Source organism: Maylandia zebra, linkage group LG20 (assembly GCF_041146795.1).
Source record: "Maylandia zebra isolate NMK-2024a linkage group LG20, Mzebra_GT3a, whole genome shotgun sequence".
Lineage (NCBI taxonomy): Eukaryota > Metazoa > Chordata > Actinopteri > Cichliformes > Cichlidae > Maylandia > Maylandia zebra.
In genome coordinates, this window is record NC_135186.1 from 21,509,639 (window position 1) to 21,528,953 (window position 19,315).

General features: G+C 46.9%; 1 protein-coding gene across 5 annotated transcripts in view; it reads left to right on the forward strand.

Annotated features, from left to right (window-relative positions):
• flna (filamin A, alpha (actin binding protein 280)) overlaps positions 1 to 16,932 on the forward strand; it is a 43,936-nt gene extending 27,004 nt beyond the window's left edge. For 2 of the 5 annotated variants that reach the window (XM_004545951.4, XM_076878227.1), the window contains exons 13-49: positions 24 to 220; positions 667 to 780; positions 863 to 1,006; positions 1,083 to 1,206; positions 1,387 to 1,547; positions 1,645 to 1,735; positions 2,629 to 2,798; positions 2,937 to 3,054; positions 3,273 to 3,385; positions 3,682 to 3,831; positions 3,952 to 4,270; positions 4,530 to 4,703; positions 4,794 to 4,956; positions 5,032 to 5,192; positions 5,324 to 5,491; positions 5,595 to 5,718; positions 6,118 to 6,274; positions 6,347 to 6,536; positions 7,661 to 7,684; positions 8,164 to 8,411; positions 9,474 to 9,548; positions 10,196 to 10,295; positions 10,400 to 10,540; positions 10,632 to 10,760; positions 10,861 to 11,034; positions 11,508 to 11,669; positions 11,800 to 12,003; positions 12,085 to 12,237; positions 12,320 to 12,442; positions 12,589 to 12,855; positions 12,943 to 13,080; positions 13,256 to 13,371; positions 14,225 to 14,357; positions 14,448 to 14,624; positions 14,717 to 14,935; positions 15,031 to 15,228; positions 15,615 to 16,932. In XM_004545951.4, the coding sequence (XP_004546008.3) occupies positions 24 to 220; positions 667 to 780; positions 863 to 1,006; positions 1,083 to 1,206; positions 1,387 to 1,547; positions 1,645 to 1,735; positions 2,629 to 2,798; positions 2,937 to 3,054; positions 3,273 to 3,385; positions 3,682 to 3,831; positions 3,952 to 4,270; positions 4,530 to 4,703; positions 4,794 to 4,956; positions 5,032 to 5,192; positions 5,324 to 5,491; positions 5,595 to 5,718; positions 6,118 to 6,274; positions 6,347 to 6,536; positions 7,661 to 7,684; positions 8,164 to 8,411; positions 9,474 to 9,548; positions 10,196 to 10,295; positions 10,400 to 10,540; positions 10,632 to 10,760; positions 10,861 to 11,034; positions 11,508 to 11,669; positions 11,800 to 12,003; positions 12,085 to 12,237; positions 12,320 to 12,442; positions 12,589 to 12,855; positions 12,943 to 13,080; positions 13,256 to 13,371; positions 14,225 to 14,357; positions 14,448 to 14,624; positions 14,717 to 14,935; positions 15,031 to 15,228; positions 15,615 to 15,799 (5,804 nt within the window). In that variant the 3' untranslated portion in view covers positions 15,800 to 16,932. The remainder of the gene's footprint in view (positions 1 to 23; positions 221 to 666; positions 781 to 862; positions 1,007 to 1,082; positions 1,207 to 1,386; positions 1,548 to 1,644; positions 1,736 to 2,628; positions 2,799 to 2,936; positions 3,055 to 3,272; positions 3,386 to 3,681; positions 3,832 to 3,951; positions 4,271 to 4,529; positions 4,704 to 4,793; positions 4,957 to 5,031; positions 5,193 to 5,323; positions 5,492 to 5,594; positions 5,719 to 6,117; positions 6,275 to 6,346; positions 6,537 to 7,660; positions 7,685 to 8,163; positions 8,412 to 9,473; positions 9,549 to 10,195; positions 10,296 to 10,399; positions 10,541 to 10,631; positions 10,761 to 10,860; positions 11,035 to 11,507; positions 11,670 to 11,799; positions 12,004 to 12,084; positions 12,238 to 12,319; positions 12,443 to 12,588; positions 12,856 to 12,942; positions 13,081 to 13,255; positions 13,372 to 14,224; positions 14,358 to 14,447; positions 14,625 to 14,716; positions 14,936 to 15,030; positions 15,229 to 15,614) is intronic. The other 3 variants (XM_076878229.1, XM_076878228.1, XM_076878230.1) reach the window with 3 other exon arrangements.
• Positions 16,933 to 19,315: the final 2,383 nt, after the last annotated feature.

Below are 19,315 nucleotides of genomic sequence, written 5' to 3' on the forward strand. Positions count from 1 at the left end.
TCTTCTCTGAAACTGTTCTTCAGGTTTCTCTGTGGAAGGTCCGTCTCAGGCCAAGATCGAGTGTGATGACAAGGGTGATGGATCGTGTGACGTGCGCTACTGGCCCACAGAGCCTGGCGAGTATGCCGTCCATGTGCTCTGCAACAATGAGGACATCCAGCACTCTCCCTTTATGGCTGAGATCGTCAACCCACCAGGGAAAGACTTTTACCCAGACAAGGTATGCGCCCACCCAGAGAGATGCACATGGAGATTACGGACGAGTCCATCTAACAATCTTTCTTCAGTTAAGATTAGTTTTCATGACTGTTGCCTCAAGGCCTGAGATCATGGTGGGAGTGGATGGGTTAAAAACGATTGTGTGAAGGCAAAGGGAGGCTTCCTGCACCCAACACTTGATGCAGTTCTTGGTGTCAGAGGTGACACACAAGGTTTCAGGTTTTAGATGAATTACTTTTTCCTGTAGTGTGTTTGGAAAACTGCGTTTTTAATAGGAGACATTCTTTGTCTAATATTAAAAACTGATCTGAAACATGTCAGTGTGATAAATATGGAAAAAGATGGTAAATCAGGAAGGAGGCAGATATGTCTTCACAGCACTGTAGTGTGTAAATGCTATTCTGGCTGTAGTACATGTGGGGTTTTTTTGTTTTTTTTTTTGTCTAGGTTAAGGCGTACGGCCCAGGCCTTCAGAGCAGTGGACTTGCTGTTGGAAAACCCACCGAATTCACGGTCGATGCCAAGCAAGGAGGAAAAGCTCCTCTGAAAATTGTAGCTCAGGTATGTCTGGGTTTGTTTATGACCAAAAATATGGTAAATGTGTATTAAATCTGAGTGAACTAATCCCTTGTCCTCTGCACAGGATGGTGAAGGCAATTCTGTGGACGTCCAGGTGAAGGATAATGGCAACGGCACGTACAGCTGCACCTACACCCCACGAAAGCCTGTGAAGCACACTGTGATGGTGTCCTGGGGAGACGTTAACATCCCTGAGAGTCCGTTCAGGGTGAGTATGCTCTGCTATGCAGGCTTCGCCTTTTCTTCTCACTGAGTCTCCTGAGTTTTGGTGTTTGTGCCCACAGATGAATATCGGAGCAGGCTGTCATCCAAACAAGGTGAAGGTTTCTGGGCCTGGAGTGGCAAAGACGGGCCTCAAGGCCTTCGAGCCAACATACTTCACTGTTGACTGCTCAGAGGCTGGTCAAGGTAAAGCTCCAGAAAACTGAGAGTAAAGCGCGCAAACAAAAGATCCGGTCAAAGCAATATTCCAAACAACATGTTTATGAACAGATATTATAGGAAATGTATTTCACCCAGCTGCTGTTTGAGGCTGTAGAGCTTTACCTATAACATGCTAACGTGCTAACCTTTGCCCTCGGCCATCAGGTGACATTAGCATAGGCATCAAGTGTGCCCCGGGAGTGGTGGGACCTGCAGAGGCTGACATCGACTTTGACATCATCAGGAACGACAACGATACCTTCACCGTCAAATATACTCCCCCTGGAGCAGGCAGCTACACCATCATGGTGCTGTTTGCTGACCAGGTGACTCTGAATCCTTGAGTATTTATATCGGTTGGAAGGCAGACTGTTTCCACGACTCGGGGTTTATTGTAATGTTTGTCTTCCTGTTTGCGTTCAGGCTATTCCAATGACGCCCTTCAGGGTCAAAGTGGATCCTTCTCATGATGCCAGCAAAGTCAAGGCGGAGGGACCGGGACTCAGCCGCAGTGGTAAGAACACCAAGCCAGAGGGCGCTAACAAAAACAGGCGTGGCCACATTCGATTGGCTGTAGATTGAACGCTCAAAGGTTTGACGGTCAGTGTCAAACTGCATGGAACAACTCTTCATAGCTCTCAATGCTTTAACATCTGTAGCAAGAACTTGTTTGACAAAACTGACAAGATCCAGATTAAAATCACAAGGATTTAAAAACAAGAATAAACAGGGTTAGAGCTGCTTTGCTAATGGAAACGGGTCCCTCTGAGCTGTCATGTGACAGTCTGACAGAGGTAAGATGGCAAAGATGAGTCACATAATAGGATTTATTTGTACAAGTCACTGTTCCTGCTCATTAGCTTAAGATGTTGTCATCTGGGGGGGTGGGGGGCTGAAATTGTTTTGTGACAGACTCCTGTAAAGCTGTGGCATCCCAGAATAAATGTATGAAGCTGGATCACACTTATTAATCTCTTAAGAGTCAGACTGGTACTGCACACCTATAATCGTCACTGTACACTGCATATAAATAGACTTTATTTGAACTAATATAATTCAAATCAGTCATCAACTGCTTCAGTTAAATGCATCATTTTAATTTAGCTCAAGGTAGTTTGGTGTTATTTTACACTGCAGAAGAAACGCTGTGCTAAGCTGGGTAGCATTTTAAATCTGTTACTTTAAGTCTTTTATATATCTGCAGATCTACATTTACACATCTTAATCTTAGTCTTTTGTCTGCTGTGAGCTGTTACCCGTGGACCCTGAAGCACCCAGAGCATTTCCTCCAAGTTGTAAAAGTTTCCTGCTTATTGAAACGTGTCGATACAAAAGCTTGTATGACATGCTGGGTGATTACTTTTATTCTAATTAGACTCCCTAACCCAGTTGAATGCTGTCTTTCAGGCGTAGAGCTGAACAAGCCCACTCATTTCACCGTCAGCACTAAAGGAGCAGGAAAGGCAAACCTGGACTGCAGCTTCAGCGGCCCGACCAAAGGAGAGGCTGTGAAAGACTTTGAAATCATCAACAACCACGACAACACACACACTGTTAAATACACACCCGTGCAACAGGTGAGAGAAGAATGCTCCCACATGCAGTTGTGCTACGTTGTATCATGTGGCTTCTTATCAGAGCAGTAAAGCATTCTTCTGGCTGTTATGCATCATATTAAATGGGATTGTGTGGATCGCTCCTCTTTGCTGTGACAGGGTCCACTGGGAGTTGCTGTAACCTATGGTGGAGATCACATTCCCAAGAGCCCTTTCAGCGTCGGCGTGGCGCCCACACTGGACCTCAGCAAGGTCAACGTGACCGGCCTGGGAGACAGTATGTACCTGTGCCACTGTTCTTGTCCAGCCACACCTGACAGCAAACCTCAACCTATATAAAGCCTACTGTCTAACATGACTGTTTTCACCATGGCTTTCTCCCTTGCATGGTTGTCAGTATGTTGATGTGTTTATATAAAAAAAAAAAAAAAAAAAATCTAAGCTTTTCAGGCAGATCAGAAGTGTCAGTGTGTTTTCTTTGGTCTGTTCTTGCAGAGATGACTGTCGGCAAAGATCAGGAAGTGACTGTCAAGTCAAAGGGTGCTGGGGGTCAGGGCAAGGTTGCTGCCAAAGTGACTGGACCAGGAGGGAAACCAGTGTCCAGCAAAGTATGACACCAAATCTCCTTTCTTAACAGGACAATATAGGAGTCAATGTTTTTCTCTTTGAGTCTTAAACCAGTTTCATCCTGTTTTTGGTTTTTAATAAACATTTTATTTATCCTTATTGGTAAAATCAAAGTCCACTCCACCGCTGTCTTACACCTCCAGCCACTTATTTGGTCTCCCTGGAAGTTCTCCTTGGATGTTGGAGAACTCTCCCAGTGTTCCAGCACTCTTTCAGTGCCACGTATTTCTCTCTCCTCATGCCTCTGGTAAAGTCACGTTAATGTGTTTTGTTCCAGGTGGAGCCTGGGCTGAGCCCAGAGACTAGTCAGGTGAAATTCATTCCCCGGGAATCAGGACCATACCAGGTTGAACTGACTTATGATGGAGTGCCCATCCCTGGCTCCCCCTTCACCCCCACAGCTTACCCTGCAACAGACCCCTCCAAGGTTGGCCACAAGCGCTGCTGGATCTTCTTAAACCTGTGTGAAGTGAATTGAATTAATTCAGCTTGACATGCTTGCAGATTGGAATCATTGATCTTTGTTCCGTGTCACCTTTCCTCTCAGGTACGTTGCTCAGGCCCAGGTTTGGAGCGTGCCAAGGTTGGCGAGACAGGGGAGTTCATTGTGGACTGTACCAATGCCGGCCCTGCTGAGCTGACTATTGAGATCATATCGGACAGCGGCACTGAGGCAGAGGTTCACATCCAAGACAACGGAGATGGAACCTACACGATTACCTACATCCCTCTGTACCCCGGCTCGTACACGCTCACCATCCGCTATGGTGGCCAGGATGTGCCCAACTTCCCTGCTCGGCTCAACGTGGAGCCTGCCGTTGATGCCAGCGGTGTTCTGGTGTTCGGACCAGGAGTGGAAGGCAAAGGTGAAATAACGTGTGTGTGTGTGTGTGTGTGTGTTCCTTTTTTGTGGGGCTGGTGCTGGTTTCTTCCTCTCATTATCACCATAGTCTTATTGATGGGATCTGATCTGTAGATTATTGCAGAATTCAGATGAAATTGGGCCCCAGCTTGTGTGAATAACGTTATGTGAAGAATAAAGGGAGCTGTGTGAAATGTAAATGATAGACTGGTCTCATTTTAAAGGACATGAGCTTATGTGTACTGTATGTTCTGTCCTTTCAGGAGTCTTCCGTGAGGCCACTACAGACTTCACTGTGGATGCTCGCGCTCTCACACAGACTGGAGGTGACCACATCAAAACCCACATCAGCAACCCCTCAGGGAGCCGCACAGATGCCCTGATCACGGACCTTCGGGATGGAACCTACAATGTGGAGTACACTCCCTATGAGGAGGGTGAGTTAAAGTGCAGCAGTGGGTACAGTAACTGAGCGTTTTTCTTCTTCTCCACTTTGAGTTGAGTGTGTGTGTGTGTGTGTGTTTCAGGCCCACACACTGTGGAAGTTTGCTATGATGGCTCTCCGGTACCAAAGAGCCCGTTCCGTGTTGCTGTGACTGAAGGATGCGACCCGGCTCGTGTTCGTGTGCACGGCCCTGGTCTGAAAGGTGGCACCACCAACAAGCCCAACAAGTTCACTGTGGAAACCAGGTGAGACGAGTTCATGGTGGTGTGTCACAAATCTGTTTCCTACTCCTATTGTGAAAGTCTTTCTTCCCCGTGCAGAGGAGCAGGTACTGGTGGCCTGGGTCTAGCTATGGAAGGTCCGTCGGAGGCCAAAATGTCCTGCACTGACAACAAGGATGGCAGCTGCAGTGTGGAGTACATCCCATACGAGCCTGGCACGTACAACCTCAACATCACCTACGGAGGACAGCCCATCACAGGTACCGAATACTGTTGTAGTAGTAGTAGTAAGAAATACAACTGTGAGAAGAACATCCTTTTGAAATGTACTCATCCCCTGTTGTTAAGCAGAGGCCTTAAATATCGTTTCCCTCGTGCTTGTTCTGAGCAGGAAGTCCGTTCTCTGTGCCCGTCAGCGACACAGTGGACAGTACCAAGGTGAAGTGCCAGGGTCCCGGCCTCGGCAACAATGTCAGAGCCAACATTCCTCAGGCGTTCACAGTGGATGCCTCCAAAGCTGGAGTTGCCCCACTGCAGGTCCGAGTACAAGGGCCCAAAGGTGATCTGGCTTCTAACATTTCTCCATCTATGATTAACTGTGTACCAGAGAGCTCTTAGAGGATGTTAAACTTGGTATTTGGCTTCCTTCTGTGTGTGTTCAGGTGTGGTGGAGCCTGTGGAGGTTGTGGATAACGGTGACCAGACTCACACAGTCAACTATGTTCCTACTCGAGAGGGACCCTATTCCATCAATGTGTTGTATGCTGATGAGGAGATCCCACGCAGGTAACTCTCAGGCAGTGTATCAGCCTAAATATGCACAAATTTTAATCCATTTCCTAATATCTAACAGTGATGATCAATGTCTGCCTGTGACCAACACAGAAAACACAAAACGATGTTAGTTTTTTTCTGAATAGAACCACATTCAAAAGCCAGTAATAAATCTTTGTAGTTCCTACATTATTAGAATGAAGTAGCTGAAGTCTGGCTGGAATAATAACTGTGCTGTCCGGGTGATCTGCATGCTTTACCACAGACGGTCATCTGTCTGCATGGCTGAATTCGGCTAACGACACAGCTCGTTTCATCAGGCTGCTAGTGAAACCTCTAACCTGCCCGTGGTTTACTCGGCTCTGTCGATGAGACTGTATCCCACAGCCAGTCCTTCTCTCTCTTTGTCAGCCCGTACAAGGTGAAGGTGCTGCCCACCCATGATGCCAGCAAGGTGCGTGCAAGCGGACCCGGCCTCAACACCACTGGAGTGCCCGCCTCTCTGCCGGTGGAGTTCACCATCGATGCCAAAGATGCAGGCGAGGGACTGCTGGCAGTGCAGATCACTGTGAGTGCTTGGACCACACAAGCATGGAATCAGAGCTGCGATGTTTAGCTAACGCTTTGTTTTCTCCTGAAGGACCCAGAGGGGAAGCCCAAGAAGGCAAATATCCGTGACAACCATGATGGGACCTACCTGGTGTCTTATGTGCCAGACATGACTGGCAGATACACCATTCTCATTAAGTACGGAGGAGACGAGATCCCTTATTCACCCTACCGAATCAGGGCTCTGCCCACCGGAGATGCCAGCAAGTGCACCGTCACAGGTATGTCCAGGACGGGCTGCTGCAGTCATAGACGTTGAGTTTTGTTATTCTACCAACTCAGTCGGCTGTACTGCTGATCAGTGTCTCATCTCAGCAGGAATAATTAGTGAAACATATTGTGTAGAATACTGACACACAATGATTTCCAACATATCTGATTGTTATCAACAGTATATGCCCCACATTTCCACCTGTTGCTATTAAAATCCAGAGTTCCTGCAGGCGGGAGAGGTCAAAGGGTTTTTACTCAGAGCCACAAAACGTTTCTCTCCTCTCTCGTGCAGGAATAGTTGCTCGTACAGGATTTTATATATTGCAGAAAATGTTGCACAGTTCTTTGAGCGGTGCAGATTTACAAATGGGTAAATACTTACAAATGCGTCTACAGAACACAAGGATTGAGCGCTCGGCGTGTCTTTGAACTGAAGAGTCAGGATCTGGTATTTAAAGTCGAGCGTTGAAGTTCCAGTTTAATCAGTCAGCTGTAATCACATGCAGAGCTTCTGGTTCTGAAAGCGAAGCTTGAATGTTTTCTAACAGCCAGGTAGGACTACCTGCTTTGGTTCTTTAAGTCACCTGATGCATGACATCAGTGAGTTTGAGCTCAGATGATAGAAATCCTGTTTTTGGTTTTTATGAATTAGTCAAACATACATGAATGAGACACTCTTTGGTTAACTACAATGGCAACGATTGAAAGTCTTCCTACCCACCCACACCTGAGGGCTCACGGACATTTGGCTCCACAGATGATTATGTGAGTGGTTTGTTGGAGGTCATGTGATCTAGAGTGCCTCTCAGTGTACCTGCAGCTCGTATCTCATCAGTTTTTTTTTTTTTGTTTTTTTTTTTTTTTTGTGCATTGGTATGTGGCATTTCTCACGCTGTGCTCCTCAGTTGCACCCTGCACACTCCTACTCAGCCCGGCCACCCACACACACACACACACACACACACACACACACACCCCGCCCCGCCCCGCCCCGCTTCACACTCCCCCACCGTTTGTTTCATCCAACTGTTTGGAGCACAGTTATTGCCACCCGTCACCTCCACCCCACCTGACTGTCTTTTATTTGTCACTTTTCTCTGGCTCCCTCGCTTCTCACCGTTCCTACTTTCAGTCTCAATCGGCGGTCACGGTTTAGGTAAGCCTTTTTATCATGTAGAGGACCTTCTGTTGTCTTTTTCTCAGCATGGAGGATAGTGGCACCAGCTTTCAACAGGACATCCCATCCTTTTGCTTGTTTCTCTTCTATATTTCACTTTCCCAGACTTTTTTTTTTTTTCCTCCCCCGCCTTCAATCTCATTTTACGCTTCCTCTCTCATAACTGTGTCTCCATTTTATATTGGACAAACTAATGGACTAACAGAGTAGGTAGAAAGGCATGGTGGAATGGCACTCTGGCTAATCTAGCTTTCTGTTCATACATGGAAACTGTAACTGTTATTGGTAACAATATATGAGCGATGGTAATAACATGACTAGATTCAGCTTTAACCTGGTCTTCTGGTTGTGGAATGTGCATGCTGAATGTTGCGTCTGGCAGTGCGTTTGTCTGTGTAAGAAACGACTTAATGCATTTTTTGATTTGATTTTTTTTTTTGATTTTTTTTTATCTGAAGGTGCCGGTGTTGGCCCAACTATCCAGATTGGCGAACAGACGGTTATCACGGTGGACGCCAAGGCTGCCGGAAAAGGCAAGGTGACGTGCAGCGTCTGCACGCCAGAGGGGGCGGAGCTTGACGTGGACGTGGTTGAAAATGAGGACGGCACATTCGACATCTTCTACACGGCGCCACAGCCTGGAGAGTATGTGATCTGCGTCCGCTTTGGAGGGGAGCACATCCCTAACAGTCCGTTCCAAGTCACGGTGAGTGATCTGCACGTGTAAGCCTGCTCTGCTAGAATCTCATGAAAACTTCTCAGTGTCAGATACAGTTATCAAGAATGACCCTCAACTTGGAGAAGCAGAGTTCAGTCTTAAGCTGCATCCACAGTGAAAGCAGGCTGCAGCTTGAAGCTGGTGACGCGAGAATACAAAGTCACCGACATGAGACGATTATGGCCGAGATAACTGACAGGAAGTGGGCCCAAGATAAACTGTCCTCAAATTCTAGGCAAGCAATTTAAGTGAGCACTAATAAGGGCTGTCCAAGTTAACGTGTTAGTGTGGATTAATCCGTCATCACGATGAAATTTATTTTATTGCAATTAACCCATCTGGAGTGCAGAATCACTCAGAATCCCTGAAATGTTTCTGTCGACACATTTCAGGCAGTTTGTCCAAAGGTTGTGCGTTAGTCGAGCCCTGCTGCTAGTAAGAGTGACAGAAACCACCAACTGAAGAAAACTCATACACAGTCCGAGATTCCAAAGCCCTGATTTAATGTTTTAAAGTCACACATGTTGTGTTGCTGTGGAAGTGGGTCCAAAAAGCAGCTTTGGTCAGTATAGGCAGAGTGTAAGCACGTTCTGTTTTTCCGGCTACAAAGGTGGACGTGGGAGCTTTTATAGGACAATGAGGTGCAGCTTTTGTCACACCTGTATTGGCTTCATTTGTCATTGCTCAGCCCCTTCATACTGACTGAGTACTCTCAGTAAGATGGTGTAGAGGGGCGGGGCCTTTATGAGGACAGATTTTAAATTCAAATGAGCAGCAGCTGATGTAGACGTGGTAAGAATTACAAGTTGATGCAGAGTGTTTGTGTTGCTCGTCGGTACAGTAACTACTGAGCTGGTTGTTTACCAGCAGTTACAGGTTTGTCAGAGCCCTGGACCACAGATGCTTTCAACTACTTCCCCTACAGAGGCTTTGGTCCTGACGCCTGCAGCCGTTTCTCTAAATCACTTTGACTGCCGTTTTAATCCGCTCCAATGCCTTATCTTTTTCACTCTCTCAATTCCCTCCACCATCCCTACCTACACCCTCCAGGCACTGGAAGGAGCTCCATCAGACCAGCTCATGCAACAGAGCCAAATGCCCCAGTACTACAGTCAACAGCCCTGGGTATCTAAATCCTCAGCCTCCAGTCTCTCGGCCTTCTCGGCTTCAGTTTTGCTTCTCCCTGTTGTCCCTTTGTCGTCTATGGTGCACATGGTCTCCTTTCATCATTGTCTGCTGTGTCTCATTGCAGGTGTTTCATCACTGAGAGGGTGCTTTCTCTCGTTTCTCTCTCCAAACAGGATGCCAGGGACACATGGACTGTTCAGCAGAGCTGCATAATGTTAAAGTTCAGGGTCCAAAGCCTACTGTATGAGCTAAACAGTGGTTTCCTTCGTAGCATGGGACCAAATTATATATTTACTCAAGCATTATGCAGCCCTTGTGGACAGTGCTCCATGTCGACCTGGCTTCAGAGGGAAAAAGGCCATTTTGAAAATCCTAAATTTGGCCGTCCCAGCTACTCCACGTTTTTCAAAATGGCTTCCCGATGTTTTGTCCCCATCCTGCTCTTGCAGCTTGTCCGTACCATCATCCTGACCACAGTCGCCATTATCATTCCATCTCATCGTCTCATCCTCTGTTCATTGTTGGCGTTTTCCTCTTCCATCCCGCACTGTGTTCACTTTGTGTGACATGTTGTCACTATAACCAGAACGGTTGCCACAATCTCTTAACAACCTGTGATCTGACTGGTGCACTCTGTCTCTCAGGCAACAGACCGACCAATGGGAATGAACGGGCTGGATGTGGCAAGTCTGAGACCGTTTGACCTGGTGATTCCATTCACCATCCAGAAAGGAGAGATCACAGGTAACGTCTCCTTTATAAACGCGTAATTTGATCATAGTGATGTGTGTGTGTGTGTGTGTGTGTGTGTGTCATTGTGTGTGTCATTGTGTTGTCCTCTGCTTCAGGTGAGGTCCGAATGCCATCGGGCAAAGTGGCTAAGCCTGACATCACAGACAACAAAGATGGCACGGTTACTGTCAAGTACGCTCCCACAGAGGCCGGCCTGCACGAGATGGATATCAAATACGACGGCATCCACATCCCTGGTATCTGCACACATTTAGGACTGTGTAGGCTCTAAAGTGCACTGAGAAGATGGTTTGGACGTGCGACACTAACCGCTCTGTCTGCCAACAGGAAGTCCCTTGCAGTTCTACGTGGATTACATGAACAGTGGTAATGTCAGTGCCTATGGGCCTGGCCTTATCCACGGGACTGTCAACAAGCCAGCCGTCTTTACTGTTAACACCAAAGATGCTGGAGAAGGTGGGTAACAGTTACACCTGTGGAGTGCAATTATATTGGCTATGACTTACCTGCCGCCTCAGATTTGAACACATGTGACGCCCGCTGATCATCTTTGTAGGGGGTTTGTCTCTGGCCATCGAGGGTCCGTCCAAGGCTGACATCAGCTGTGTGGACAACCAGGACGGAACCTGCACCGTGTCTTACCTGCCAGTGCTGCCGGGAGACTACAGCATCCTTGTTAAATACAATGACAAGCACATCCCAGGCAGCCCCTTCTCTGCTAGGATTACTGGTAACTCTTTCTACATCAGAGTAGACATCCATGCAGCCCACACACTACAGTAACGTAGTTCCTCCCTTCCTGCTGGATCCAGAGATGTTCCAAGACTACATGCCTGGAAACTGAAACGATAAAAATCCAGTTAATTTAGCAAGGATACGTGTGTGTGTGTGTGTGTGTGTGTGTGTGTGAGCCGACAACAGCAGCGTTGCTGTTAACACGTTTTTATTGGCTCTCCCACTGCTCCTGTAGCACACACCACCCTCTCCTCCAGTCAGGTGTGGGTCGGCCTCCCCTGAACCCACTGCTCCACCCCCTCCCCTGCAGCTGAGCCACAAACCGCACCCCCCCCCCCCCACACACACACACACACACACACACACACACACACACACACACACACACACACACACACACAAAAAATGATAGAAAAAGTGCATTTATGCCATTAGCGTGTGCCCTAACAATCACTACTGCATCTCTAGGTGACGATTCGATGAGGATGTCCCATCTGAAGGTGGGCTCGGCTGCAGATATTCCACTGGACATTGGAGAGCTCGACCTCAGCCAGCTGACAGCCTCTCTTACAACACCCTCAGGGCGAGAGGAGCCCTGCCTGCTGAAGATGCTGCGTAACGGTCACGTTGGTGAGTGTGCGTCTAAGTTTGCTAAACAATGAGTCATCAGAATATTTTATGGTTTCCTAAGTATAACTGGGGGGATGAAACTGGCTGCATGCTGGTTGGCGCGTTGTTAACCCTCCTCTGTCTGTCTTAGGAATATCCTTTGTTCCCAAGGAGATTGGCGAGCACCTTGTTAACATCAAGAAGAACGGTCGTCATATTCCCAGCAGCCCAATTTCTGTAATGATCAAGCAGTCAGAGATTGGTGACGCGAGCCGTGTGCGTGTGAGTGGACAGGGGCTGAGCGAGGCCAGGACCTTTGAGCCTGCAGAGTTCATCATCGACACTCGTGATGCAGGTATATGCTCAGTGAAAGCATAGATGCTGTCATTTTATTTTTACACATTCATATTTGTCATGCTCATCTTTGATGCATTAGGCTACGGTGGCCTGAGCCTCTCCATTGAAGGCCCCAGCAAAGTGGACATTAACACTGAGGACCAGGAGGATGGCACCTGCAAGGTCACCTACTGCCCCACTGAACCAGGAAATTACATCATCAACATCAAGTTTGCTGACCAACATGTGCCAGGTGCTTACATGAAACAGTCGGATTACAGAGGAGGCACATGTTTTGGTTTTGTAAAAGTGAATTTGTTCATGTGTATACACAGGAAGTGCTTTCACGGTGAAGGTAACTGGGGAGGGCAGAATGAAGGAGAGCATCACCAGGAAGAAGAGGGCAGCATCAGTTGCAAATGTTGGCAGCCAGTGTGACCTGAGCCTGAAGATCCCAGGTGAGACGAGCAGGAACTCGTATTTAATTCTCCATCTGTGCTTGGGTGTAAACGGGGAGGTTACAGCCTTCTCACGGTTAGGTTCTCTTATGCAGCTGACGCTAGGTGATCCTCATGTTTGTATGTCTACATCTGTGCGTCCTCAGAGATCAGCATAGCGGACATGACCGCTCAGGTGACCAGCCCCTCTGGTCAGGTTCACAAGGCTGACATCATGGAGGGAGAGAATAACACCTACTGCATTCGTTTTGTGCCCACTGAGACCGGTGTGCATACAGTGTGTGTGAAATACAACGGCGTGCATGTGCCTGGGAGCCCGTTCCAGTTCACTGTCGGCCCCCTGGGTGAGGGTGGCGCTCACAAAGTGCGTGCTGGAGGGCCAGGCCTGGAGAGAGCGGAGGCTGGAGTACCAGGTTGGTGTGGTGTCTGGGTTGTGAGTGCAGAATCCAGTGTGTAATTTTACACTGTATAGCTAACTCTGTTTTGGCATGTGTGTGTAGCGGAGTTCAGCATCTGGACGCGGGAGGCTGGGGCCGGAGGGCTCAGTATTGCTGTGGAGGGGCCAAGCAAGGCCGAAATCGCCTTTGAGGACCGCAAGGACGGCTCCAGTGGGGTTTCCTACATCGTGCAGGAGCCTGGTGAGAAGAGACAGAGCCTGTGCTGCACACTGAATCACATTTCTAGTTTAGTGTGGTTTTATGCTTCAGTCGTACTCTGACCCTGGTCCTCATATGAGTGCGTGCGTGTGCATGTCGTCCTGTCACTGTTTTGTGCTTAAGTGACACTCTCACTGACTGATGGTTCCCCGTGTAGGTGACTACGAGGTGTCGATCCGCTTCAACGACGAGCACATCCCCGACAGCCCCTTCATCGTCCCCGTGGCTTCGCCGTCAGACGATGCCCGCCGACTCACTGTTGCCAGTCTTCAGGTGAGGCTCTGAGACACGCACACATCCGTATGCACACACCACCAGGCCACAGTACACCGCATTGCAGCAGCAGAGTGTTGGTGACTTTTGTGCTAGATCATATGTAAAGAGACCAGCCTTTTATTTCTTTTTACTGTAGCAGCTCGGTGAGGGTTTTTGTTTTTGTTTTGAGCGTGGATACCTCTGACGGCAAGTCAGCTGTAGTGGTTTGTTTTGCATGCACTGGTAGCAAAGGTACAGACATGGGATCACCATCAGCTGCTGCTGCATTGCTGGGCAGTGCAAGGGCTTCTGGGATACGAAAGGACTGTGTGTGTTTCTCGTGCCTCATTCTAAAGGCTCCCAACAGCCTCTCGTCTCTGAAAGTCTTGTGGGCGCTAAAGGGTTAAAGAGGTTTAACATGGGCTGTTCTTCCTGTTCATTCATCCATAGAGCCATGTGTCAGTGTCACATCATCACACGGGCCTTTGTCATCACTGCATACATGCATGATACCAAGACACTGTGTGGACGTAGACTTTGGGTAGCACGACTCCAAAGTACCTGCTGCTCACTGAAAGCATATCGCGCGTTCTCTAATATATTACAAAATGAATGGTCAGACCACCTACTAGAAGCACTTGCAGGAATCTTCATGTGCACACGGACGTGCACAAGCAAAAATATGATGCATGCACACCTTTTCACTGCACAGCCCTCCTCTTTAGCCTTGTTAGCGACTTCAGGTAAGCTATGTAAGAGTGGTGGTTATGATGTGGTGACCTTTTGCTGACTTGCTGTGGGCGGCAGAGGCATGGGGGTTCATTTTGTCCTTCGATGCAGTGTTTAATTCTGTGAGTGTGTTGTTGAGCAGGAATCGGGTCTGAAGGTGAACCAACCAGCGTCATTTGCTGTCAGCCTTAACGGAGCAAAGGGTGCGATTGATGCCAAGGTCCACAGCCCGTCAGGAGCGCTGGAGGAGTGCTGCGTCACTGAGATTGACCAAGGTAACCTCAGGAAAACCAACCCTAACCCAATCAAAGCACTTGCTAAGCTGATGTGATGTGTTACACACTGATCTGCCTTCTGTTTGATAGATAAATATGCAGTCAGGTTCATCCCCAGAGAGAATGGTCTCTATCTGATTGATGTGAAGTTCAATGGAAGTCACATCCCTGGTAGTCCGTTCAAGATTCGAGTCGGAGAGACCGGCCAGGCCGGAGACCCTGGGATGGTGTCTGCATACGGACCAGGACTGGAGGGAGGCACCACAGGTAGCACTTTCACCCTGAGTGCAAATCAATGAAATTCCTTTGCCTGTTTGATGTCCCCTATATCCTGCCTGTCATGTGTCATTTACCTCCAGGAACATCATGTGAATTTGTGGTGAACACGAGCAACGCAGGGCCCGGGGCTTTAGCGGTCACCATCGACGGGCCTTCCAAGGTGAAGATGGACTGTGTGGAGTGTCCCGAGGGTTACAGGGTCACGTACACCCCGATGGCACCCGGCAACTATCTCATCTCCATCAAGTATGGCGGTCCTTACCACATTGTGGGAAGCCCCTTCAAGGCCAAGATCACTGGTGAGGAGGAATATTTTCATCATTATTTTATTAAATGTAAAATACTGTAATGCCTTCAGCTTTAACTCGCACTCCTCTTCCTCTCTGTCTTCTAGGTTCCAAGCTTGTGTCTAGCCACAGTATGCATGAAACCTCCTCTGTTACTGTAGACCCTGTGACCCGTGCCATCAGCTGTTCTCAGCAGGGCGCTCCTATCCAATCCGATGCCAGCAAGGTTGTGGCTAAGGGCCCAGGCCTGACAAAGGGCTTCATTGGTCAGAAGAACAACTTCAGCGTTGACTGCAGCAAAGCAGGTGTGTAAAGCTAGGATATGCATGAACAGAACACGGGTCAAAGCGCTATTCAGGATCAGATGTTGTATTTTGTGGTAAAGTCGTAAGTATGACAATAGAAAATCCTGCGGTGTGGCAGAGCTTTCATATGAGCTGCTTTCACTTGACATTTAATCTGTTCATGCAAATGGACATCTGAAGGAAGGCCCGTACTGCCAGCACTCAGCGATGGTAGTTTGGTGAAGCTGTTGTCAGGACTAGTCTCTGAGGAATGGCTGTGCTTGTTTTAGCAACGCAACATTGGAGGAATTGTCCACACCTTTCAGCAGTGTGGCTGCTTCTGCACGACACGCTCTGGGGCTGATTCTGATCTGATGCAATCACTCACCTGATAACATCTTTTGCAGGTCGTAACATGCTCTTGGTTGGCGTGGACGGTCCTAAGGTCCCATGTGAGGAGATCCTTGTGAAACATCTGGGCAACCGCATGTACAACGTGAGCTACCAGCTCAAGGAAAAGGGAGAGTACATCCTGGTGGTGAAGTGGGGCGACGAGCACATCCCCGGCAGCCCCTACCACATCACAGTTTAAAAAAATAAAAAAGCAAAAATCCAGCTCTGCAGATTAGAATTGTACCACTGTTTAAAACGACGTTCTCCAGTTTAAGCCATCATTGTGTACAGCTCCACGTCCCTCCCATGTTACCAATGACTTCATCAGTGTTGCCCTCAGCCAGATTCCAGGATTGGATATTTTAAAATTCCATTCAAAGTTCAGTGCATTGAATATTCCTTTGTCTACAGTCAGTTGCTCCATTTTCTGTTTTCATTCTTCTGCTAAACACATTCAGTAAACTTGGGGACGAGAACGACGCACCTTTTTCATTATTACTGTAAGCTAGCAGTCAGTCGTGCCTTAGGCGATTTTCAGTGGATTTATGAGAAGCTAGTGTAGCGCCAGTAGAGTCTGGCCCCCTGCTTTGGATGGAAGTTACTGTTTACACTGGAGGAGTTACTCTGACATACACACAGTAAATAATGGATTCACTCTGATATGAGCTTCTATGAGAACACACACATGTCTGTTCATTACACCAGAGTGTTCATGATGCTCTGTTACTAACCCAGCTGTTTTACCTGCTGCTAGTGTGATCCAGGTTTAGCCACTGCTGTTCTTAGTAGGGAAGACGCATTTCACAGTAGCTTGCTCGTCATCCCGACACTGCTGCCTGGAAATGCCACTTCCTTGGTTTTTTTTTTTTTTTTTTTTTTTTTTGTGGAAAGCGTGCCACCAGTAATGGCCATCCATGTCCATTAGGTTGTAAGAACTCTGATAAAGAGCCCGATTCCCTGGCATGAAACGTGAGTGTGCAGTGGCTCACTGCCTTGTATGTTAAAAAGGGAAGTTTCCAAAGTTGTGCTTAACAGAAGGGCTGACAACGACGATGATGGTGTGGTTCATCGCGTCAGAGGGAGTGGACAGATGCTTGGTTTTTTTTTTTTTGGTTTTTTTTTTTTGCGCTCAGTGTTTTAGATCTCACCAGTTTCCCCTTCAGCAACACCCACCCCACCCCTCCCTCCCCTCCCTTTGTCCTTCCATCTCCGCTCTGTCTAATCTGTTTCTGAACAAAAAAAAAGAATCTTGTCCAAAATAAAAAGGCTTTAAAAATGATTGTAAGACAGTATTTTGATACACAATAAAGTTGTCTAAGTATTTTTCTGTCATTCTAATGGTTGTCTCATTTCTGTACATCCATCAACTCTCTTCCGCTTGTCCATTGTGTCAAAGTAACTGACGATAAAACAAGGAGATTTTAATTTTCTGGTGTGTGTGTGTGTGTGTGTGTGTGTGTGTGTGTGTTATATTAGGAAGTCACAAGCAAAAGGAGAACACACCATGGCACATTTAAACAAGGACAAATAATTTATTATTGAAGTAAACATCAAACAGACGCTGTCAGTTCAGCTCTAAGGAGCGGGCAATCATAATGAAGAAGTTTGAGTTGTAAGCTGCGATTCATACTTTTGGCCACCAGATGTCACTAAAGAGGCCTGAAACTCTTCGGTGCTTCAGAAGGCTTCACTCGGCCATCACTACATGTTAACACATCAGCCTTGATTAACGCAGAGTAGTTTGGACCCGGAAGCAGGGTTCATACGGCATCACTTAACAACCGGTTAGCTGTTTGGCGGCTGTTGAACTAGTTTTGTGAGATTCTGGCGTTTCTGGCAACATACATTTAGGGTTTAATGGATCGAAATGAGATTATTCAAACTAAAATTTATTTGAATTAGGAAACATACTTTTAAACCCATCCCTACAGTAGCGGTTTTTGATATGGGTGGTTGCCCGGGGCATCGTGGTGGGGGGCGGCATTACGGGCATCGGCAAAAAAAATATAAAATTGCTGGTTCTCATGCTCCCTCGACATCAGCCAGCGCATATTGGGAATGGCATAGGCACCGATCGGTTTTCTATCGCCCATTTGCTGGCAGTAAGGACGCCCTCCGTTTGCAAGGTGCGCCTGCTGCTTGTGGCACAGGGAGGAGAGTGCGGGGGATTCTCTGGCTGGCTGGAGCAGCATCTACTAACTAGGGCCGGGTATCGTCACTGATTTCTAGAATCGATTCTGATTCACAAGGTCCCGAATCGATTCGATTAAATTCGATTTGAATATGGGACATTTTGACAGTCAGAAATATAATTCTGATCAGTAAATTTACATACTTTTGTATCTATAAAAAGGAAGCTGGCACACGCAAGACTTTATCAAAGGTGTGAGCGTCACAGCAGAGGCCTTTTTGTCAAAGTAGCTGAAGATAAAACAGAAAAACATGAAGGTTTTCCTGGCCAAAAATATTCTGCAGTACATCAAAAACGAAAGAAAACCATTAATGAACATATGAACATTACCTCTGACATTACAGCGGTTTTATTAGAGACATGGCTAAGCGTTTTGCATTTTGCATAATTTTAAAAAGTTTAAATTTGTTCAGTAATGAACCTCAGAAATTAGGTTTTCTTTTCAGAAGTATGTAAACGGGAAAAAAACAGCGGCAGACAGCGCTGTAAACAACGGTAGAGGTGTGCGTAACAAGCAAGTGAATAATGCAGAAAACAGTACAGAGAAAGAGAGAGAGCTGTGCATGAAGTGTGGTGGAAGCAAAACAGTAAAAGTCAGAGGGAATTCATGACGATGTTTATGTGAAGCGTAGTTTGGATCTTCTTTTGCTGCTGGTTCAGTCAGTTTTATTTTTATTGTTTGGAGAGAGATAAAACTAACAGCTTCAGAATCAGCGCAAAAAGGGCGTAAACACAAAGCGCGGACCGGCCGAAACATCAGAATCAGCGAGCTGTCGGCTTTCAGCCCCGACCGTGTCCGTGCCCTCAGGTGAGAAAGTCACATCTCACTGATTCTGATCCGCGGGTCCGCGCTTTGTGTTTGTGTCTTTGTGCAGAATCCATGTTCCTGCTCACATTTACTGTCATAGCTGTTTGGTGGTTGTTAAAATTTTGTGAGATTTCACCTGAGATTCTGTCATTTCGGGCAAAATAAATTTATATTAAAAAAATCGATTCAGGATTTTAATGAATCAATTTCACGTTATCCCAGCCAGAATCGATTTTAATCGATAAATTGATCATAAAAACCCACCCCTACTAATAACCAACTCGCAAAATAAAACAAAATAAAAACAAAACAACAAACACGAAAACACCAGACATTATGATACAGACTTATAATTTTTTGAAATTCTATACCCGAAAAGTGAGCGCGAGAGCCCTCAGTGTGCATGCTTGCTGCTGAAGTCAAAGTAAACTTTATTGTCATCTCCACTACATACAGTCCAGTATATACAGAGACGACAAGGTTCCAGTTACAGCAGTGCAAGTAAACAAACAGTAAATATAAGAAGAGTAAGAAAATAAATATACACTTTAGGACTGGGGTAAAGGGATCAATAACAAATTAAAATTTATAATTTACAGTTTGATGATTTAAAGTCTCACACAACCCGTCGAAAGGGGAGGGGGGGGGGGGCTGCTTCCAAATAGAGCACATATTATTTATAATGTTGTAAATCCAAGCCCATTATGTATTCATGA